The sequence below is a fragment of the Euleptes europaea genome, chromosome 16, assembly GCF_029931775.1.
Source record: "Euleptes europaea isolate rEulEur1 chromosome 16, rEulEur1.hap1, whole genome shotgun sequence".
Lineage (NCBI taxonomy): Eukaryota > Metazoa > Chordata > Lepidosauria > Squamata > Sphaerodactylidae > Euleptes > Euleptes europaea.
Genome location: NC_079327.1, coordinates 2,115,341 through 2,138,743, shown reverse-complemented (window position 1 = coordinate 2,138,743; position 23,403 = coordinate 2,115,341). Strand labels below are relative to the sequence as shown.

Genomic DNA, 23,403 nt, shown 5'->3' with positions numbered 1-23,403 from the left:
TCTTATCTAAAAATTGGCAATTTGGGCAGAAATACCAAGGCATTCATGTTGGGTAAAACATGCCTATTAGAATCACCCCCAAAACAGAACGTGCAGGTTTTCTTAACCAGGAAGTCAGGTTTATTATTTAATTGTTTTCAAGACCGAAATGCTTCCACTTGGTTGGTATGGCTCCCTGCCAGGTTATTTCACACCAGCTCTCAGCCCAACTGGACAATCGGGTTCCTTCACACCAATCAATCCTCTGTCCCTCCTCCAATCGCTCTCCTTTTCTGCAATTGGAAAAGAGGTATGCCTTCAGTCCACCTAGTGGTCTCTCTTGTGCCAATCAGATGTGCTAATTCTGACTTCCTCCACCTTTTGACAAACCCATGAAAATCATCATGAAGTACTTGAAGGGCTGTCATATAGAGGAGGGTGCCGAGTTGTTTTCTGTTGCCCCAGAAGGTCGGACCAGAACCCACGGGTTGAAATTAAATCAAAAGAGTTTCTATCTAGACATTAGGAACAATTTTCTAACAGTCAGAGTGGTTCCTCAGTGGAACAGGCTTCCTCGGGAGGTGGTAAGCGCTCCTTCCCTGGAGGTTTTTTAGCAGAGGCTAGATGGCCATCTGTCAGCAAGGCTGATTCTTTGACCTTAGGCAGATCATGAGAGGGAGAGCAACTTGGCCATCTTCTGGGCATGGAGTAGGGGTCACGGAGTGTGTGGGGGAGGTAATTGTGAATTTCCTGCATTATGCAGGGGGTTGGACTAGATGACCCTGGTGGTCCCTTCCAACTCTATGATTCTATGAGTATTTATGGCCGGTCCCTGTTTCTGAGCCCCATTCCCCATGCCAATGTGAACATGTTCCTGCATCATCACTGGCTTCCTGTCTATGGCCATTTATGCATGGCTGTTTCCTCGCAGTCACCCCACTGACTACTTGGGGGCTTTGCCTTGATTATGCATGCATTTTCCAACCATCAGAGGTTGCCTCGATCTCCCCTCGTGTTTCTGCGCATTTCGCCCACGTTTTCTGGATTTGTGTTTAGCCAGCATCCAGAAAACGCGGGGGGAAACATACAGAAACGTGTGGGGAGAGCAAGGCAACCTCTGACGGTCGGAAATGGCATGCATAATCAACACAAAGACCCAAAGACGTTCGAGGGGTGACGGCAAGTGAAACAACCATGCATAAATGGCCAGTGATTAAGGTTAAATGGGGGGAGGGTTGAGCTGGGGGTCCCCAACCTTTCTAAGCCTGTGGGCATCTTTGGAATTCCAGCACAGGGTGGTGGGCACAACCACAAAATGGCTGCTGCAGGAGGCGGAGCCAGCCACAAAACGGCTGTCACGGGAGGCAAAGCCACACGCATAGAGAAAGCCCAACTGCAAGGAAGAAGGGGAGTGATTAAAAAATTCACTGGGAAAGAGGAGTGGGAGAGAATAAAACCAATGCTGTGGTGGCAGCTGCCACTGAAGCAATTTGTTTTAATCTGCATAGCCAATCGGATCTCCAGTGGTAAATCTGAAGCCCTGCTGGGCAAGAGCTCCACTTCGCCTGCACCCTAAAAACACTCAGTAGGCACCAAGAAAGGTGCTAGTGGGCCCTACGGGTACCACGTTGGGGACCCCTGAAATAGCTCGTTTTCAATTTGCAGTTTCACATGGTCACATGAAGCCGCCTTCTACTGAATCAGACCATCAAGGTCCATCAAAGTCAGTGTTGTCTACTCAGACCAGCAGCAGCTCTCCAGGGTCTCAGGCTGAGGTCTTTCACATCAGCTACCTGCCTAGTCCCTTTAACTGGAGATGCCTGGGACTGAACCTGGGACCTTCTGCATGCCATGCAGATGCTCTACCACCGAGCCATGGCCCCCTCCCTCAGATAATACTTTGTTCCCCTCCCACCATGTGGAACAGAGAGCCGGGCAAACTCAGACTTGTCCCACCAGGAAGAGACACATTGGAGAGCCATCGCCGGCACCCAGGGCCTCCGGTGTACAGCAACCACAAGCACCCCGGAGTCTTCATAATGAGGCCGTCTGGCTCACGCAGATCACACATTTAGAGGAGGGTTATGCTTACTTCAAGCAGTTTAATACGGTATACTCCTAATGCTAAACGACAACCTGTTTTTGCCGATTAGTATCTCTTATGGCATTCTGCAAAACTGTTCTTCAGATCTGACAAGAAGTTTGTCTTACTTTACATGGGCCGATAAAACCCCAAGTCTCTTGGCTGCTAATAGCGATTACCCAACAGGGCTCACTGAGTTAGGCTTCCTAATTTTAATTTGTATTCTGAAACTTGCAAAAAAGTGGGAAGGAGGGGCCAGGACGCAGAGGAAGAGAATCTGCTTGGCAAGCAGAAGGTCCCAGGTTAAATCCCTGGCATTGTCCATAAAAGGTTAAGGGAGCAGGCGATGTGAAAGACCTCTGTGAGTCATAGAATCATAGAGTTGGAAGGGACCACCAGGGTCATCTAGTCCAACCCCCTGCACAATGCAGGAAATTCACAACTACCTCTCCCCCACACCCCAAGTGACCCCCTACTCCATGCCCAGAAGATGGCCAAGTTGCCCTCCCTCTCATGAACTGCCTAAGGTAATAGAATCAGCACTGCTGACAGATGGCCATCTAGCCTCTGCTTAAAAACTTCCAGGGAAGGAGAGCTCACCACCTCCCGAGGAAGCCTGTTCCACTGAGGAACCGCTCTATCATCCTGGAGAGCTGCTGCCAGTCTGAGTAGACAATACTGACCTTGATGGATCAAGGGTCTGACTCAGTAGAAGGCAGCGTCATGTGGTCAGGTGCCTTTGGCCAACTTCGGTTTGTTCATGAGCTGCGTCTGCTGCTGGAATAGATCTCTGGCCACTCTCTTCCATGCTCAGGGGACCTCCAGGGTCGACTCTGAGGCCCTGCCCTCCGCCCGGAATGGCTCTTGAAAACGGTCCAGGATTTTCAGCTGGTTCAGATCTGATGGCTGACAGGTGCGGGTTGTCACGATCAAATTACACCTCTTCGAAAATAGATGAGCCAGTTACCAGCATGTTATCAGGCTTAATTGAAGGTGCCACTTTTGACCTATAAATATCTAAGCCATCTGCGTCTGTTCCGGGAGGATCTCCGTGGATTTGAAAAAAGCTAAGGGGGCCATAATTTGTTCCGCAGGCAAAGACGAGTGTCTTTCCTGGATGCTGTAGAAGCATCTAGTAGCAGTTAAGAGCGGTGGACTCTAATCTGGAGAACCAGGTTCGATTCCCCACTCTCTCAGCCTCACAAGGTGCCTGTTGTGGGGAGGGGAAGGGAAGACAATTGTAAGCCGGTTTGAGACTCATTAAAAGTAGAGAAAATCGGGATATAAAAACCAGCTCTTCTTCTTCTTAAACCATGTGTTTCCAAGTTGATGACAGACCTTTGCTTCTGTGTGTGGGCTTGTCCTCAGAATGCAGTTAAGAGAATACCGTTTCATAGTTTTCTGCTAAGACTTCCCCCAACTTTTTCACACCGGGTTGGGTGTCCCTGTCTCCCTCCCTCCCGCATCCGCCCACAACCTGCCCTACTTTGCTTTTGAGTTTCCCCTTCTTCCTTCCGTTCGGAGCCCTTTCTCCACAGCAAAGACCACCTCAGGCACTCATGGATTTCCTTTCATGCTGCTGAGGGGGGGTCACTCCCGCCTTCCCTCTCTGGGCTTCGTTCTGTTCTCTCCCTCATCCTGCCTCTGGGGGAGTGCCTCGGCTTCGGCAGATTGCCTCTGGCTGATGAGGAGACTCTCCTGGCTGTTCTCAGGCTCCCCAGGAACAAGTTGCTGTTATTACTGTTATTGCTTTGTTGTCATTGGTGGTGGTGGTGATGATGATGATGATGATGATACGAATCTGGCTGCTGTTGCTGCTGCCTAGACGTCTGTGGCAGGAGAGTCACAGATTGCTGCAGAGTTTGGGCTTCCTTCCAAGGAGTGAACATAAGAACATCAGAAAAGCCCTGCTGGATCAGACCCAGGCCCATCAAGTCCAGCAGTCTGTTCGCACAGCGGCCAACCAGGTGCCTCGAGGAAGCCCACAAACAAGACAACTGCAGCAGCATTAACCTCCCTATGTTCCACAGCACTTCATATAACAGGCATGGTCCTCTGGACCTTGAGAGAATAGGTATGCATCATGACTAGTATCAGTTTTGACTAGTAGCCAAGGGTAGCCCTATCTTCCATGAACACGTCCACTCCCCTCTTAAAGCCTACCAAGTTGGCAGCCATCACCACATCCTGGGACAGGGAGTTCCACCATTTAACTATGCAGTTTGCTGAAACCTGACATATGCTTTGTGTGAAGAAATATTTCCTTTTATCAGTTCTGAATCTCTCACCCTCCAGCTTCAGCAGATGACCCCATGTTCTGCTATTATGAGAGAGGGAGAAAAGCTTTCTCCCTGTCCACTTTCTCCAAACCATTCATAATTTTATAGACCTCTATCATGCCTCCCCTTAACCACCTTCTTTCCAGGCTAAACAGCCCTAAGCGCTTTAACCACTCCTCATAGGGCAGTTGCTTCTGCTTCCAGCTTCGTCTTGCCATTGGGTCCTGGGTTCAGGGGCTGCCTTAGGCCCTTGGCCTCAATTGGTTGCCCAAAGATCCCATCCCTCCTTCCCCCACTCACCTTTAAAACTATTATTAGATCTCAAAATAAAAATGCAGCAGGGTAGTAATAAAACAGTCCTGACCCAGATGGCCCAGGCTAGCCCAATCTCATCAGACCCCAGAAACTAAGCAGGGTCAGCAGGGTCAGTTCTTGGATGGGAGATCAGCAAGGAAGTCCAGGATTGCTACGCAGAGTCAGGCAATTGCAAACCGCCTCTGAATGTCTCTTGCCTTGAAAACCCTACAGCAAAGGTGTCAAACGGGCCAGATCCAGCCCCCTGAGAGCTCTTATCCAACCCGCAAGGCAGCAGCCGCCACTCCTACTCTCGATCTGGGCTGGCGTGGCATGACCCAGCCCAACCAAGTGACCTTTATCCAGACATCATATCCAGCCCTTGTAACAATCTAGTTCGGCACCCCTGCCCTACAGGGTTACCATAGGATGGCTGCAACTTGGCGACAATTTCCAAACAACCGGTAATAAAACAAGCATGTTGAAGCTTATCCAAATGCCATATACGCAGACCATTTAAAATGGAGACCAGGACAACTGTCTCTACCTTTTTTAAGGAGAATCAAACCGGCTTACAACCACCTTCCCTTCCCCACCACAATGGGCACCTTGTGAGGTAGGTGGGGCTGAGAGAGTTTGGAGAGAAGTGTGACTAGCCCAAGGTCACCAAGCTTCATGTGGAGGAGTGGGGAAACCAACCAGACCAAATTAGAATCTGCCACTCATGTGGAGGAGTGGGGAATCAAACCCGGTTCTCCAGATTAGAATCTGCCGCTCCTAACCACCACACCACACTGGCTCTGGGGAACTGATCTTGGTCATCTGGAGATCAATTGTAATCGTGGGAGATCTCCAGGTCCCACCTGGAGATTGGCAAGCCTACAGATAGCAGCTCAGCCCCTTCCCTTGACTCCATGACGTACAGCAATTTGTGTGAAGGTGGTTAGCCACCTTCTTCTTGTATCTCATTCTGTTTTTCGTCTCTTGAAGGAAAGCCCCCAACTTCTACCTAGTCAACAGGAGCTAGAAATCAGGCCCCTCGGAGCTTGACGCGGGAAGTGCAACCCACCGATGTTTCTGATTTGTGTTTCCAATACCAAACCATCCCTTGTTCTCTCCATCAACCAAACAGAACAGCCTCCAAATACGCCACGCTGGATGTGGCGGAAGAGTCTGTTCTACGAGCCCTAATTTACACACACACACCCCGTCTCAAGTTCACTTCTGCAAAATTTGCAAGCAGAGTCACGGGGCATTATACAGTAGACAACTTTCACATGCAAAAACAAAAAAACCAGTCCCTCGAGTTAGTTCCAGCCTTTTGTTTTCCGAGGGCTTTTGATCAGCCTCCGCCGTGTCGCCCTTGACAGGTTAAAACCCGCATCCTTGCTTGGGGACCGAGCCGATTAAACAAGAGCCATTGTTCCACCCCCTGAAGCATACGGGGCGCTTTTGTTTTTGTAGATTATTGAAAGCCCCCAGACCCATGCGAGGTGTGGAGGAAGAAAGAGTCCTCGGCTCGGCTGAGAGGAAAGCAGCTTGTCAAGAGGATGAAAGGGAGGCGAGAGAGAGGCATTCCACAGCCCTCGCCCCCTCCTCTCTGCGAAATCAAGAGCATCGGTGACTTCTGATTTGCATGGCAGAAGGCCAGAGATTTCTTGGGGGGGGGGATGGAACTGCCAAGAAAACCCACAGCGATTTGATTGGCACAGCTGATCAAAAATGAACCCGTGATTATGGTTTTCGACCCAAAATCAGCCGAAGCCAACTATAAACCATATCAAAAACAGTGTGATTTTTCTCAGCCAAATGCCCACCCGGATGACTGGTTGGAATGTGTGGGAGGAAAGCTTGAAAGGACCTCGGTCACTGGAATCATGAACACGTGAAGCTGCCTTCTACTGAATCAGACCGTGGGTCCATCAAAGTCAGCATTGTCTACTCCAGGGGTGGGGAACCTCAGGCCCGAGGGCCGTATGCGGCCCCCGAGGACATTTTTTGTGGCCCTCGGGAGCTCCAGGGCCCTGCTGCAGAGGTGGGGCGGAGGGTGGCCCTCCCAGAGGGTGTTCCTGGCGCCACGGCTTACAGCGGCGCTGCAGCGCCTTTTGGACCTCCTCTCGCCGACTGTCGGCTGTTGAGCAGCGAGAGGGAGGGGGAAAGAGGCTGGCGGCTCCCGGTGGCAGAGCATATGCAGGAGCCGATCGGGCTTCAGGGGGGCCCTTTTGTGGACTGGGGAAGAGAGGGCATGGAGACTGGGGCCCGGTCGTGCGGGGCTCTGTGAGCCGCCGGGTGTGGGGGGCAGGGGAGGCTGGGGCCCGGTCGCGTGGGGCCAGTGTGTGTGTGTGTGTTGGGGAAGGCTTTTCTCTCTTTTCTTCCTCTTTTTCTGTCACTCTTTCTCCTTTCTCTCCCTCTCTTTCTCCCTCTTTTTCTCTTTCTTTGTCTCCCTCTGTCCTTTTCTTTCTTTCTCCCTCTCTCTCCATTTCTTTCTCCCTTTCTCTCCCTCCCTCCCTTTTCCTCTTTCTCTGTTTTCCTTCCTCCCTTGCCGATCGACTGTGGGCTGCGCCCCCCTGGCACCTCGTTTGCTCAGGCCCACTGCTGGCTGCCCTTCCGCCTGGGAGGGGGGAGTGGGGGCACCCTGCAGGCCTTCTCTGTGTGGCCTCCCCTGGGGTTGCCAACCTCCAGGTGGTGGCTGGAGACCTGGCAACCCTAGCCTCTTCCCTCCACCACGGGAGATCTACACCTGGTGTGGCCCCTGAATGATGTCATAAATGTGCAAATGGCCCTTGGCAGGAAAAAGGTTCCCCACCCCTCGTCTACTCAGACCAGCAGGGGCTCTCCAGGGTCTCAGGCGGAGGTCTTTCACTTCACCTACTTGCCTGGTCCCTTTAACTGGAGATGCCGGGGATTGAACCTGAAACATTCTGCATGTCAAGCAGATGTTCTACCACTGAGCCACAGCCCCTGCCCTTCAGCCAGTCCTGGAAGCACCCCTGATAATGGTGCTCAGGCCTCCCAGCGAGGTAGCCCTGGTCCTAACCACAACAGGATCCCTGAGGCAAGTATTTTTTTATTTTTCTTCTTATAGAAGTGAGTGGTGAGAAAGCAGCAAGGTTCACTCAGGGCTTCTACCTACTGGCAGCCTCTGGGAATTGGCTAGTGATTCCAGCCCCTGCTAGCCAGGCACATCTTCCCATCTCTAAGTGCTTCATCTGCATGGTCCATTTCAGGTTCCAGCTCTTGGTCCCACTGGAGCGGGCCTCTGTGCCCTGTTGCTGGACCTCCAGAGGAACTGGTTGGCCATTGTGTGAGGCAGGACGCTGGACTAGATGGACCCTCACTGGTCTGATCCAGCAGGGCTCTTCCTACGTTCTTATGAAGGCCTCAGCCATTATGCCCTATTGTCGGCCCTCCAGAGGAACTGGTTGGCCACTATGTCAGACAGGATGCTGGACTAGATGGTCAGCTGCTCTGATCCAGAAGGGCTCTTCCTACGTTCTTATGAAGGCCTCGGCCTCTGTGCTCTGTTGTTGGGCCCTCCAGAGGAACTGGCTGGCCACTGTGTGAAAGAAAAAAGAGGGGGATAAGACCCAACCTAAAAACAGAAGCTGGGTACCCAATATATATATACAATGCCACAGAATCCACCCTCCAAAACATCCATCTTCTCCAGAGAAACTGATCTTTATAGTCTGGAGTTCAGGTGTAATTCCAAGCAGACCCCAGGCCTAGGGTTACCAGGTCGTCCTTGGCCACTGGCGAGGGATGGGGTGGGTAGGGTTGCCAGATGCAGGCTGGGAAACTCCTGGAGGTTTGGGGATGGGGCCTAGGGAGGACAGGGACCTCAGCGGGGTATAATGCCACAGAGACCACCCTAAAGCAGCCATCTTCTCTGGGGAACTGATCATGGTTTCCTGGAGATCGCTCAGGGTTGCCACGTCTTCCACCACCACCCCGCCACTGACTGGGAATGGGGGGGGGGGGGCAGTAAGGTTGCCAGATGCAGGCTGGGAAACTCATGGAGATTTGGGGATGGGGCCTGGGGAGGACAGGGACCTCAGCGGGGTACAATGGTGTTGAGTCCACCCTCCAAAGCATCCATTTTCTCCGGGGGGGAAACTGATCTCTGTAGTCTGGAGATGAGCTGTAATTCCTGTGAGGGGGGGTGGTCACCAGGTCCCACCTGGAGGCTGGCACCCCTACTCCCGGGTGCTCAGACCCCGAAAGCGTGGCAGGTCTGGAAGGGGAGCCGGGCTTGGATCTGCCTATCCAACTGCTCCCGGGAGGCTGGCAACCGTCGGCGCCACCCCGCCCGCCCGCAGTGCCTGTTCCCTCGCCCGAGGTGAGCGGGGGGCGTCGGGGGGCGTCCCCCTCGCCCCTCCATCTAATCCTCATTAAAGCGCCATTACACCCCGGGGCCGGGCGGCCGCGGCGGGGCTAATCCCATTAAGCGGCCTGAGAACGCCGACGGCTCCGCTCCAGCTGCGGCGGCCCCATTGTCCGCCCCTCGGCCCCCGACGCCGGGGGGGGGTCCCTAATCCCTCACGTGACGGCCGGGGGGGGGGCTGCACGCGAGGGAGCACAAAGGCGCCATTCAGGGCCGCCCATTGGAGCGCCTCCGGGGGCCGCTAAGCCGCCCGGCTCGGCCCGTCCCGTCGGGGGCGCACAAAGGCCTTTGTGGGGGCCAGAGCCTCCCTCTCCCCCTCCCCACCGTCCCTCCCTCGGCGGGGCAGAGGCCGGGCTGCGGCAGCCCCGCCAGCGCGCTCCACTCGCGTGCCGTCGCGGGAACCGACGCCTCTCCCTCGCGTGCGGCCGCGGAGGCTCTCCGGGGCCCCCGACGGGCTGGTGCAGGGGGGCGAGGGAACCCCCCCACCCCCCACCCCAGCCTGTGTCTGAATTCCAAAGGTGCCCACAGGCTGAAATCGGTTGGGGGGCCCCAGTCTAGAGCATGATGCTGTGTACCCTTACTTGGGTGTAAGCCCCACCGTGAGATAAATAGGATTGGTGCCTCCAGGTTGGGGGATTCCAGGAGACTTGAGGGTGGAGCCAGGGGAGGGGAGGTTGGGGAGGGGAAGAACCTCCCCAGGGCCTAGTGCCATAGAAGCCACCTGCCAAAGATGCCCTTTTTTCCAGGGGGACTGAGATCTGTAGCCAGGAGATAAGTTGCAATACTGGGAGATCTCCAGGTTCCACCTGGAGGTTGTGGGTGTGGGTTTGTGTGTGTTAAGTGCTGTCAAGACGCTTCTGACTCATGGTGACCCTCTGAATCAACGTCCTCCAAAACATCCTATCCTTAACAGCCTTGCTCAGGTCTTGCAAACTGAGGGCTGTGGCTTCCTTTATAGAGTCAATCTATCTCTTGCTGGGTCTTCCTCTTTTCCTGCGGTCTTCAACATTTCCCAGCATTATTGTCTTTTCCAGTGACTCTTGTCTTCTCATAATGTGACCAAAGTACGACAGCCTCCGTTTAGTCATTTTAGCGTTTAGGGTCAGTTCAGGCTTGATTTGATCTATAACCCACTGATTTGTTTTTTTTTTTTGGCGGTCCAGGGTATCCGTAACACTCTCCTCCAACACCACATTTCACTTTCTTCCTGTCAGCTTTCTTCATTGTCCGGCTTTCACACCCATACATAGTAATAGGGGATACAATGGCCTGAATTAACTTGACCTTGGTGGCCAGTGACACATCCTTACACTTCAGAATATTTTCCAGCTCCTTCATGGCTGCCCTTCCCAGTCTCAATCTCCTGGAGGTTGGCCACCCTAAAACCAGGCTCTGCGGGTACAGGCACCCTTGAACCTTCTTTCTAGCTGGACACCCACCAAACCCTCCCCCCCCCCATTAACAAGACACACCATCCAATCCACGAAACGGTTAAACCAGAGAGACTGTATTTGAGACTCCTCAACTGAGCTACAGCCCTTTGTCCACTGAAGACAGTTGGCTGGGGGTGGGGGAATCTCCTTAGAAGATGGGGAAATCTTCTTAGCACCATTAGTCCTTTTTTTAACCAAAATGCTCTGGAGGAAAGAATGTGTGGACTGCAATTTTTCTAAAGCAGGCTTTACCAGAATTGAGCCAATTTAGCCCTGTCTTCCACTCATGCGCGCGCACCCCCAAGAACTCCCAACATGACTAAGGACATTCCAATCTGTTCAGGTTTAATTTGCCAGCCTCTCAGGGGGGTTCCGCTGCATTTAAATTGATTGATTGCCCTTGCTTATTCAGTCTTATCTAGTCCTGCATACCAACTCTGCAAAAAATAGACGGCTGCTCACTTCCTGGGAACTAAATCCCCGTCAAACTCCGGGACTTAATTGGGAAGTAAAGACGCCTCGAGACTGGCTGCCAATCTGCCCAGCGAGGAAGATCGGCTGTTGTGCAGCTGATGAGAATCTTCACAGCAAAGATCTCCAGGCCTTCTTGACAAACGCCTCTGTGGGTGACGCCGGTCAGTGCCGATACACATCCGTGACAAAGCCGGCAACTGCACAACCCACAGGCTACAACAGGGTTGGGAGGGGCCGGGGCTCAGTGGTAGAGCATCTACTTGCCATGCAGAAGGTCCCAGGTTCAATCCCTGGCATCTCCAGTTAAAGGGACTAGGCAAGGAGGTGATGTGAAAGTCCTCAGTCTGAGACCCCGGAGAGCCTTGGAGAGGGGCCATGGCTCATTGGTAAAGCATCTGCTTGGCATGAAGAAGGTCCCAGGTTCAATCCCTGGCATCTCCAGTTAAAGGGACCAGGCAAGTAGGTGATGTGAAAGACCTCTGCCTGAGACCCTGGAGAGCCACCGCCGGTCGGACTAGACAGTACTGACTTTGATGAACCGAGGGTCTGATTCAGTAGAAGGCAGCTTCATATATTCATGTGTTGGGACCAAGTACTTCCAGACCTGATGCTCTGCCCCAACTGGCTGGTTTCTCCTCTGTGCCTTGTTGCCTCTTGGCTTTTTAAATAACATTTACAAATCAGGCTGATTAAGCATGTTTGGGTTGGAAGCAATTTCCCGCCAGTCCAGATTGCCCAGGGATCCTGGAGGGTTCTCCCCCACCCCCATCTTCTGGGTATGGTATAGGGGGTCATTGGGTGGGGAGGTAGTAGTGAATTTCCTGCTTTGTGCAGGGGGTTGGACTAAATGACCCTGGTAGTCCCTTCCAACTCTGATTCTATGATTCTATGTATTGTTACATTGAACTCATGAAGCTGCCTCATACTGAATCAGACCCTTGGTCCATCAAAGTCAGTATGGTCTACTCAGACTGGTGGAGGATCTCCAGGGTCTCAGGTAGAGGTCTTTCACATCACCTACTGCCTGGTCCTTCTAACTGGAGATGCTTGGGACTGATAATGAGAGGGAGGGCATCTTGGCCATCTTCTGGTCACAGGGTGTGTGGGGGGGGAGGTCGTTGTGAATTTCCTGCATTGTGCAGGGGGTTGGACTAGATGACCCTGGTGATCCCTTCCAACTCTATGATTCTATGAACCTGGGACCTTCTGCATGCCAAGCAGATTCTCTACCACTGAGCCCCTCCCATGTCACCAAGAAAAGTATGGAGGCCATTCACTAGCTATGCAGACTAGTGAATGCTGGTAACAGGTAGGCCTTCCCAGATTTTGCTCATCTATAGTCAGATAATTTTTAAAAATCCTTTCCCATGATTCTTTGAAAGGAGGAGTGGAATGCAATCCAGGGCTCAGAGGAAGAGCATCTACTTGCATGCAGGACGTCCCAGGTTCAGTCCTGGACACCTTGAGTGGACAGGATCAATTAGCCTGAAAAGGAGAAGACTGAGAGGGGATATAATAACCATCTTCAAGTACTTGAAGGGCTGTGAAAGACCAATGCCTGATACCCTGGAGAGCTGCTGCCACTCACAGAAAATGCAAACTTTGGTAGACCATAGCATCCAAACTAGGAAGCTTGGGGGGGTGACCTTGGGCAGGTCACCTCTCAGCCAAGCCTATCTCACAGGGTCGTTGTGGGGATAAAATGAAGGTGAGGAGAACTACGTGAGCTGCTATGGCCCCCATTGGGGGAAAGGAAGGACAGTGTAGTGGTTAAGAGTAGTGGTTAGGAGCGGTGGACTCTAATCTGGAGAACTGGGTTTGATTCTCCACTCCTACACATGAAGCCAGCTGGGTCACCTTGGGCTAGTCACATTCTCTCCACCCCACCCACCTCACAGGATGTCTGTTGTGGGAGAGGAAGGGAAGGTGATTGTACGTAAGCAGGTTTGATTCTTTCTTAAGTGGTAGAGAAAGTCAGCATATAAAAACCAACTCTTCTTCTTCTTCTATAAATGAAGGAAATAAATAAATGAGGTGGGCATTCCCGTCCAGGGCATGCCAGGGCAGTGTGGGGTTTCTGCCCAGTGAATGCCCTCCCACCTGACAGGGGGAGCTTGACCATCTCACAAGGCGACTAAGGAATCCTCCCTTACCTGGGAAGAAGGAGGAGAGAGGCTTACTTCTGAGGAGGCCTGTGGTCCAGGTGGCTGGCCAGATTCAAAACACAAAGAGATACTCTAAAGTCCCAATAGACAATTTAATACCAGTCAGGGAATTGCCAATAGATGGGGGCACAAGGGGAGGCTCCTTGCCCTGGGGGCTTCTCCATTCTTGCTTCCAACTCTTCTGGAGTCTGGGGGAGAGCTTTCATGCTTCCCTGTTCTTTCCAACCCCAGGCATGCAGCTCCAGGAGGAGAGGGGGTGCTTTTTATTCTAGCCCCCACCCACCCCATCTCCACAAAATGACAGCGGACCAGCCTTTCGAAAAACAAAAAGATGGAAATCCTGGGTTAGCTAGCACTCCCTGAGTGGGGGGTGTGCATGCACAAATCCCCCCCTGCCCATCCCCAATGCTGCAGCCCCTCCAGCTTGCCTGCCTGTCTCCCGGCACCCTTCCCTTGGCCACGACCTTCCTTTTCTCTGGCTTAGCCCCCCCCCTTGCGGTGCAGCTCAGGTTGGGGCAGGGGGCTCTCCCCAGCTCCCCCCTGGCCGCTCCAATCTGTCCGACAGCCCGGTCGCTGCGCTTCGGGAGGGCGATGGGGGGGCTCTCCTGCCTTCCCGAAGACAGATGGCTCGCCCCCCCCCTCATCCGACCCCCGCCGGTCCGTGCCAGGTTTCAGCCCCCCGCTGTGATTCGGGCAGGCGGGAGCGCGGCGGGAGCGTCTCCCTGGGGGGGGGGGGGCTTCGCCACCGGACCGTCCACTGTCGCTGGAGGTTCAGTCCGTTCCCGGGGACCGAAGCCGCACCCCCCCCCCTTTGGGCTGGTCAGCCTGGACCAAGCAGGCGGCCGTCGGTCCCTCCCGGAGCTTCTGGGGGTGGGGGGAGAATTGCCCCCCTGGGCTCGGGAGCTGTCCAAAAGCCGAGCCAGCCGCCCTCCGGCAGGCGCCAAAGTCACGTCGGGGAGGGCAGCCGGAGAGGGCGAAGGGTCTCCAGCCCTCCCCTCGGCCAAGAGGAAGAGCGGGGGGCTGCGGGGGGGGCAGCGACACCCCCTTCCCGAGATCTGAGAGACGCGGCGCGCAATCCGGACTGTGGATCTCTTCCGTGCCTCGGGAGCCTAAAGGATAGCATTGGCACCGCAGCACGGGGGTCTCCCGGGTTGACCCGACCCCCGCTTCTGACCCGCCTCTCCGCTACCGGCGAGGAAGCAGGGAGAAGCCTGAGCCAGCCGGGGCGGCGCGGGGGCTCCGTCGGTCGGCGGGTCCATCCCACGAGCGCCTCCCGCGCCCCCTCCCCTCGCGCGCCGCCTGTCAAGCCGGCCTCTCTTTTGGCACCCCAAGGCGTCGGGGGGTGGGGGGGCCGCGGCCCTGCCATTGGCTGATGGGCGGGGGCGGATCTGCATCCCCGCCCCTCTTAAAGCTCCTCCGGAGGAGCGGGTCCGGCTTCGCGACTGCACCGAGCCGAGCGGCGGAGGGTCCCGCCGCGCGCCCAGGGCCAGCCCCTCCGCCCGCCCGCCCGCCCGCCCGCCCGGGCAGCGCTCGCCGGCCCCTGGCCTCCGCCCCGGAGCGCGTCCGGGCAGGGGAGCGGGAGAGAGCGGCGTCGGCGGCGTCGGGGCGATGGCCCCTCGGCGGGGCGGGCTGCGCCTGCCGTGGGCGGCCTGGCTGCTGCTGGGCGCCGCGGCGGGCACGACCCTGCGCTACGCCACCGACGAGGAGGAGCCGCCGGGCACGGTGATCGGCACGCTGGCCGACGACCTGCCCCCGACGGCGGCGGCGGGCGAGGCGCGGCGCTTCCGGCTGCTGGAGCAGGCGTCGGGCAACGGCTCGCGGGTGTCGGTGCGGGCGCGGGACGGGCAGCTGAGCGTGGGCGCGGCGCGGCTGGACCGGGAGGCGCTGTGCGCGCCGTCGGAGGAGGCGTGCGTGCTGGCCTTCGACGTGGTGAGCCTGGGCGGCGGCGGCGGCGGCGGGGCGGCGGCGCTGGTGCGCGTGGAGCTGGAGGTGCGCGACGTGAACGACCACGCGCCCGCCTTCCCGTCGGCGCTGCTGGCGCTGGAGGTGTCGGAGGCGGCGGCGCCGGGCACGCGCCTGCCGCTGCCGCTGCCCCACGACCCGGACGCCGGCGCGCACGGCGTGCAGAGCTTCGCCCTCTCGCCCAACGCGCACTTCGGCCTGGAGGCGCAGCGGCGCGCCGACGGGCGCAAGGGCGCCGAGCTGGTGCTGCTGGCCGCGCTGGACCGCGAGGCGCAGGCCGCCTTCCGCCTCCAGCTGGTGGCCAAGGACGGCGGCAGCCCGGCGCGCTCGGGCACGGCCGCCCTGCGCGTGCGCGTGCTGGACGCCAACGACCACGCGCCCGCCTTCCCCGGCGGCGCGCTGCGCACCGTCGAGCTGCCCGAGGACGCGCCGCCCGGCTGGCCGCTGCTCACCCTCGACGCCGCCGACCCCGACGAGGGCGCCAACGGGCAGCTGCTCTACTCGTGGGGCGGGCAGGTGCCGGCCGAGGCGCGCGCCCGCTTCGCCCTGGACGCGCGCAGCGGCCGCCTCAGCCTGCGCGCCCCCCTCGACTACGAGGCGCAGCGCGCCTGGGAGCTGGACGTGACGGCCCGCGACGGCGGCGCCAGCCCGCTGGCCGCCAGCTGCAAGGTGCTCGTCCGCCTGCTCGACGTGAACGACAACGCGCCCGCCCTGGCCGTCAGCGCCCTGGCCGCCCCGCAGGGCCCCGACGGGCCGGCCGCCGTCAGCGAGGCCGCGCCGCCCGGCAGCCTGGTGGCCCTGGTGCGCGCCTCCGACGCCGACGCCGGCGCCAACGGGCAGGTGCGCGTGGCCCTGCTGCCCCCCGACGGCGCCGCGCCGCCCCCCTTCGCCCTGCAGCGCGCCTACGGGGCCAGCTACGCCCTGCTCACCGCCGGGCCCCTGGACCGCGAGCGCGTCCCCGAGTACAACCTCACCCTGCTGGCCGAGGACCTGGGCGCGCCCCCCGCCCGCACCCGACGCCCCCTCACCGTCCGCCTCCTCGACGAGAACGACAACGCCCCCCGCTTCGCCCGCCCCCGCGCCCAGGTGGCCCTGCCCGAGAACAACCCCCCCGGCGCCTACCTGGCCGCCCTCAGCGCCCACGACCCGGACCTGGGCGCCAACGCGCGCCTCACCTACCGCCTGCTCGACGGGCGCCTCCTCGACGCCCCCCTGGCCACCTACGTCTCCGTGGACCCCGCCACCGGGGCCGTCTACGCCGCCCGCGCCTTCGACTACGAGAGCCTGCGGCAGCTGGAGCTCACCGTCCAGGCCACCGACGGCGGCTCCCCGCCCCTCTCCGCCACCGCCGTGCTCACCGTGCGCCTGGTGGACCAGAACGACAACGCCCCCGCCATCACCCAGCCGCCGCTCGCCAACGGCTCCCTGGAGGTGGGGGTGTCCAGCAAGGCCCCCCGCGACTCCCTGGTGGTGCAGCTCAAAGCCAAGGACGCCGACGAGGGGGTCAACGCCCAGCTGAGCTTCGCCCTCCTGGACGACCCCCGCCTGCCGCAGCCACGGACCCTGGACCTCTTCGCCGTCGACCAGAAAACGGGCGAGGTCTTCCTGGCCGGCCGCCTCTCCGAGGAGCAGCTGGGCCACGTCTACCGGGCGCTGGTGGTGGTGACCGACGGCGGGCAGCCGCCCCTGGCCGCCACCGCCACCGTCAGCTTCGTGGTGACGGCCGAGGCGCCCCCCTCCGGCCAGCGGGACGCGGCCTCCCGGGCCGGCCCCTGGGCAGGGGGCAAGGCGGTGCAGTGGGACGTCCCCCTGATCGTCATCGTCGTCCTGGCCGGCAGCTGCACCCTGCTGCTGGCGGCCATTGTCACCATCGCCACCACCTGCAACCGGCGAAGGAAGGAGAAGGAGGGGGCCCTGCAGGAGCCCCTGGACAGCTTCCCCCTGCAGAAGGGCCCGCCCGAAGGCCAGGGGGGCCTGCCCCCCGCCAGCCCCCCGGCCAGCGCCTTCCAGGTGCACTCCTCCTTCCCCAGCAAGGCTTCCTTTGAGAGCCCCCAGCGCTCCCCAGCCAGCGAAGACACCCCGGCCTCCGAGAACAGCCGAGAGAGCGCCACCAGCCTCTACTACAGCCAGAGCAGGCTCCGGGAGCCCAACACAGAGGTACCGTTTCCCCCCTGGGGCCTGCGTGGCATTGTGGTTAGGAGTGGTGGACTCTAGTCTGGAGAACCGGGTTCCATTCCCCCCTCCTCCACATGAAGCCAGCTGGCTGACCTTAGGCTAGTCACAGTTCCTTCTGAACTCTCTCAGCCCCATCTGCCTCTAAGGGACTTGTTATGGGGGGGAGGTGATTGTAAGCTACTTCAGGACTCCTTTCAGTAGAGAAAAGCAGGGTAGAAAAAACAACTTTTCTTCTTTATTTTAGGAGTGATGGACTCTAATCTGGAGAACCGGGTTTGATTCCCCACTCCACCTGCTGGGTGACCTTGGGCTAGTCACAGTTCTCTCCAAACTCAGCCCTACCTACCCCACAAGGTGCCTATTGGGTAGAGAGGAAGGGAAGGCAATTGTAAGCTGGTTTCATTCTCCTTAAAAGGTAGAGAAAGTCGGCATATAAAAACCAACTCTTTTTCTTCTCCCTGCGTCTCCAGAGACCCGGGAAGAGGGCAACCGTGCCTTTTCCTTTATCGAGGGGTATTTTTATTACAAAGGCCCTGTTAAAAATTATGCTGCCATGCTTGGCTTTAAAGTTTGTTGTGGTTAGGGTGGCCCAGTCCAGTGAAACCAAACTACTTGGCAGGTTGGAAATCTTTGCTTCCGCTCCATCGATCAATTTTATTACGATTCCAGATCAGCCAGCCAGAAAAAGTAGTCACCGGCACGTAAAAGAAAATTTATACACACGATAAAGAAGTCATAGCCTCGTTAATTTAAATCTCAATCAATCAATTTTACTACGAGGAGCTTTGCTTTGAAGGGCTGGTATTTGGGGGATGAACCTGCTTTTTAAAATCGCAGCCTTTCGGCTGAACTGGACACCGCTTTAATTAACATTGCTTCTTTCTTTCTTTCTCTCTCCCCCCCCCCACATCCTGAACCCTGGGAATCCACACCCTGCCCCCCTCTTTCTGCCTTCAGTCCTATGCCTCTACTCCCAGTTACAGTAAAGAGCCAGGAGCCCCCCCAGCCCCCATCTGGAAGGGTCATTCTTTCAACACCATCTCGGGCCGAGAGGCAGAGTTCAGTGGAAAGGACAGTGGGAAAGGGGACAGCGACTTCAATGACAGCGACTCAGATATCAGCGGAGACGCCCTAAAGAAGGACCTCATCTCTCACATGCAGAATGGTAAGGCCGTGGCTCAGTGGTAGAGCATCTGCTTGGCATGCAGAAGGTCCCAGGTCCAATCCCCAGCATCTCCAGTTAAAGGGACTAGGCAAGTAGGTGATGTGAAAGACCTCAGCCTGAGACCTTGGAGAGCTGCTCCTGGTTGGAGTAGACAATACTGACTTTGATGGACCAACAGCCTGATTCAGTAGAAGTCAGCTTCATGTGTTATGGGAAAGGGCTGTGGCTCAGTGACAGAGCATCTGCTTGACATGCAAGAGGCCCCAGGTTCAATCCCCCGGCATCTCCAGTTAAAGGAACTAGGCAAGTTGTCCGGTCTGAGTAGACAATACTGACTTGGATGGACCAATGTTTTGTTGGTCTCTCGGGTGCTCCTGGGATTGAACCTGGCTCTTCTCCTGCAGACAAACGATGGCCACCCTCTGAAACTCCACCCTCTTGAGCCACTCCAGTGGATTGGACAGTCTAGGCTTGGGCCAGAGAGTCTGGGTTTCAAAGCTACGAGACAAAATAGGTGACCTTAGGCTAGATGCCACCTTGCAGGGATGTTGTGAGGATACATGGGTGGTGGTGGTGGGGAATATATGTATGCCATCCTAAGCTCCTTAGAGGATGGGTGGAACACAAAAGTGGTTGTTGATATTGATAACACTCCTCATAGAATCATAGAGTTGGAAGGTACCACCAGGGTCCTCTAGTCCAACCCCTTGCACAATGCAGGAAATTCCAGACTACCTCCCCCCACACACACACACACCCAGTGACCCCTACTCCATGCCCAGAAGATGGCCAAGGTGCCCTCCCTCTCATGATCTGCCTTAAAAGCCAGAGTGATGCAACCTGTGGTACAAGGGTAGGTTTATGCTAAAGTGGGCAGATCACCTCTGCAGAGTCCCCTAGAATCATAGACTCATAGAGTTGGAAGGGACCACCAGGGCCATCAAGTCCAACCCCCTGCACAATGCAGGAAATTCACAACTACCTCCCCCTCCACACCCCTAGTGACCAGAAGATGGCCAAGATGCCCTCCCTCTCATCATCTGCCTAAGGTCACAAAATCAGCATTGCTGACAGATGGCCATGTAACCTCTTCTTAAAAACCTCCAGGGAAGGAGAGCTTACCACCTCCTGTACGTCTCTTTGATCCCATTCTCTGCCCCTGCATACCTGTACAATGGGGAGGGGAGGGGCTCAGCGGTAGAGCCTCTGCTTTGCATGCTGAAGGTCCCAGGTTCAATCCCTGGCATCTCCAGTTAAAGGGACCAGGCAAGTAGGTGATGTGAAAGACCTCTGCCTGAGACCCTGGAGAGCCGCTGCCGGTCTGAGTAGACAATACTGACGTTGATGGACCAAGGGTCTGATTCAGTATAAGGCAGCTTCATGTGTTCAATGAAGCCCAACCTCGATCCCTTTGTCTTTGGAAGAAGTCAGAGTACAACGGCATATTCATGTTTGTGTGTTAAGCGTTGTCAAGTCGCTTCCGACTCATCAATCAACATCCTCCTCCAACATCACATTTCAAAGGAATCTACTCTCTTCCTGTCAGCTTTCTTCGTTGCTCAATTTTTGCACTCCTATTTAGTAATGGGGAATACTGCTGCATGAATTAACTTGATCTCGGTCGCTTGCCAGGGATACATCCTTCCACTTAAAAATCTTTTCAAGCTCTTTCGTGCATCTTTATAGTAAACACCTTTTTGGATTTGTGCAGATAGAATTCCAGGCTGCGTGCCCCCTCTTTGTATACAGTATTATTTTAGGATCTTGCAAAATGGAAAAGCAGTGGTTCACGTGGATGTATCTCTGGTGTGGTGGTTAAGAGCGGTGGTTTGGAGCGGTGGACTCTGATCTGGAGAACTAGGTTTGATTCCTCACTCCTCACTCCTCCATTAGCAGAGACTAATCTGGTGAACTGGATTTGTTTCCCCAGTCCTACACACAAAGCCAGCTGGGTGACCTTGGGCGAGTCACACTGTCTCAGCCCCACCTACCTCACAGGGTGTCTGTTGTGGGGAGGGGAAGGGAAGGTGATTGTAAGCCACTTTGATTCTTCCTAAAGTGGTAGAGAAAGTCGGCACATAAAAAACCAACTCTCCTTCTTCTGTCTAAGCTAACACAATACAGGAAGGAAGTAGAGCCCAGCAAAAAGGAACAGCTAGTGGGGCTGACCTGGGTTCCCCAACTGACCCGTGCGTGTTCTTTGGGAGGTCTGCGTAGATCCTGGGAGCATTTAAGTGTGATTGGATGCTTAAGAAGGATTGCTGTGCCGTGGGCATTCGCCAGACTCCCCACCAGATGGCAGTTGAGGGCTGACCGGGCAATGGAGTTTGGCCTGGATTTTCAGGATCTTCGCAAATATCTTCTGTGCAAAATTAGGGGATGGCGTTATGCGGCAGCACAGCTATCCTAAGAGGAGTTTCAGCCTTCTGTCTGTAGGCTTCAAAGGGTGTAGAAGGGTTCTGCTTGGGAGGGGCCGTGGCTCAGTGGTAGAGCACCTGCTTGGCATGCAGAAGGTCCCAGGTTCAATCTCCGGCATCTCCAGATAAAACGACCAGGCAAGTAGGTGATGCGAAAGACCTCTGCCTGAGACCCTGGAGAGCCACTGCCAGTCTGAGTAGACTATACTGACTTTGATGGACCAAGGGGCGTCTGATTCAGTAGAAGGCAGCTCCATGTGTTCATGTGGAAAAGCACTGAAAAGCTCTGAGATGCAAGAAAGAGCGGCCCTGCTCTGGCTGCCCATTCCCATTCCAGATGCAGTTCTGATAAGATTGCCAGGTCCCTCTTCACTACCGGTGGGAGGTTTTTTGGGGTGGAGCTTGAGGAGGGCGGGGTTTGGGGAGGGACTTCAATGCCATAGAGTCCAATGGCCAAAGCGGCCATTTTCTCCAGGTGAACTGATCTCTATCGGCTGGAGATCAGTTGTAATAGCAGGAGATCTCCAGCTACTACCTGGAGGTCAGCAACCCTAAGTTCTGACCAGGAGTAAATGTCACCGGTCTGCTCCAAAGACTGCAAGCTCAATGGCCGTTTAATCCAAATCGGAGGGGGAGAGTGTGACGGATAAGGGGTTCAATCTGCAGCAAGAGCTGACAGAGCAAGAGTGGGCAGAGCCAGAGAGAGCTGATGACACCCTGAGCTCTAAAAGACAGAAAGCATTCGAAGCTTGGGGACCCAGCCTGGATAGAAGGCTGTGAAAGTAGTCGAAGCTTGGGGACCCAGCCTGAGAAGAGGCTGTGATGGTAGCGAGACTGAGCGGAAGCCAGACTGTACTCTGTGAACCTGAGGGGTTCTGTGAAAGCCAAAGCTATTGAAACACACAACCTGTGGTAGTGACAGGAATGAGAATGGGGTTAGAGACAGGGCCCATTCTTAGGTCACAAAGGGGAATTAGTCTCTGGGGTAGAGCTAATCCGGTAGCAGGGAGGTGTGGAGGATGACAGCCACTGAGGGGGGCAATCAGAGAGAGAACTGGAAGAGGGATTTTGGATATTTCCCCAAACTTCTGCAAGTTCTCTGAGGAGGGAAAGGGACTCAGACTTCCTTCGCTCCTGTGAGCTCAGCTGGGGACAGAGTCTGAGAGTCTGAATCTGAGTAAGCATGAAACTAAGAACTGAAGGAACTTGAGTGAAGAAAACATCTAAGCTATCTCTCTGAAGTAATCTTATGTAGATAAATCTCACAGTGGGTCGCCGTGTTAGTCTGTCTGCAGTAGTAGAAAAGGGCCAGAGTCCAGTAGCACCTTAAAGACTTACAAAAATATTTTCTAGTAGGGTGTGAGCTTTCGTGAGCCTGTGGCTCACGGCTACAGACTAACACGGCTACCTGCTGTGAACTAGCAGTAGAAAAGAGCAGGAGTCCAGTAGCACCTTAAAGACTAACAAAATTTCTGGCAGGGTATGAGCTACCTGAAGAAGTGAGCTGTGGCACACGAAAGCTCATACCCTATCAGAAAATATTTTTGTTAGTCTTTAAGGTGCTACTGGACTCTTGCCCTTTTCTACTACTGTAGATAAATGACTTTGAGTTTCCCCTCCAATTTCTGCCTTTCCCTTGAAAACCAATCTCTGTGAGTTCTGTTCAATAAACTTCCCTGTTTTGTCTGTATAAGTTAAAAAGCCTCTTGTGTCCTATTTCTCTCGGAGGTCAATACTGGTGTGGGACTGGAGGAGAAGGAAAATAATCTCCTCCCAAATACACTCAGGCCAACACTTTTCCCTCAGCATATACGGCTGGGCTGAGCGAGTGGGATATTGAAGTGTTTGGAAGGGGGGGTGCGTCATAGAGAGCTTTAAAGTCACGGCTCCCCAACACACCATGGAGTTTGTCCCTTAGCAGTATGAACACTCCCTTCCCCAGACACGCCCCTGTTTTGCCGCTCTCCTTTGTAAACCTGCTCAGCAGAGCCGTAATTCTCCCTCCGTTTTGTCGCTTGCCTCTTTCCAGGGCTGTGGGCGTGCACCGCCGAGTGCAAGATCCTGGGCCATTCGGACCGCTGCTGGAGCCCCTCCTGCGGCCGCTCCAACCCCCACGCCTCGCCTCACCCCAAGGCCCAGCTCTCCACCTTCAGCAAGAGCACCTCTCTGCCCAGGGACTCCCTCCGCCGGGACCACTTCTACCAGGCGCAGCTGCCCAAGACCATGGGGCTGCAGAGCGTCTACGAGAAAGTCCTGCACAGGGACTTTGAGAGGACAATCACCCTGCGGTCCCCTCCTCACCCGGGGCGGCTGCCCGACCTCCAGGAGATCTCCGTGCCCTTGTTCCAGGCTTCTCCGGTGCGCTATTTAGGCCCTGCGTCTGACGCCACTCAGAAAGTTTAAACAGCCGCTCGGGCGTTTATCTCAAGCTGACGCTCGCAAGCATCAGACCGCTGCCGTCGTTTCGGAAGATGGCATCGGGCCCCAGGACTCAGATTTTCCAAAGTCACACATCTGCCTGGGCTGTTCTTTTCTGCATTGCAGGCTGGTTGGTCAGGACAAGACTTCTGGGCATGTGCAAAGTACCTCCTCG

The 23,403-nt window shown here is 55.9% G+C and overlaps 1 protein-coding gene across 1 annotated transcript; it reads left to right on the top strand.

The window, feature by feature from the left end:
- Window positions 1–14,699: 14,699 nt before the first annotated feature.
- Window positions 14,700–23,213, top strand: PCDH8 (protocadherin 8). Its single transcript, XM_056861993.1, has 3 exons — window positions 14,700–17,210; window positions 18,186–18,393; window positions 22,840–23,213. The coding sequence occupies exons 1-3, from the start codon at window positions 14,700–14,702 to the stop codon at window positions 23,211–23,213; spliced, it is 3,093 nt and encodes a 1,030-aa protein (XP_056717971.1).
- The last annotated feature ends 190 nt before the right edge of the window (window positions 23,214–23,403 follow it).

Coding starts and splice junctions, on each gene's coding strand:
- PCDH8 (XM_056861993.1), top strand. CDS start 14,700: ATGGCCCCTCGGCGGGGCGGGCTGCGCCTGCCGTGGGCGGCCTGGCTG. Junction 17,211..18,185: donor TCCGGGAGCCCAACACAGAG/GTACCGTTTCCC, acceptor TTCTGCCTTCAG/TCCTATGCCTCTACTCCCAG. Junction 18,394..22,839: donor CATCTCTCACATGCAGAATG/GTAAGGCCGTGG, acceptor GCCTCTTTCCAG/GGCTGTGGGCGTGCACCGCC.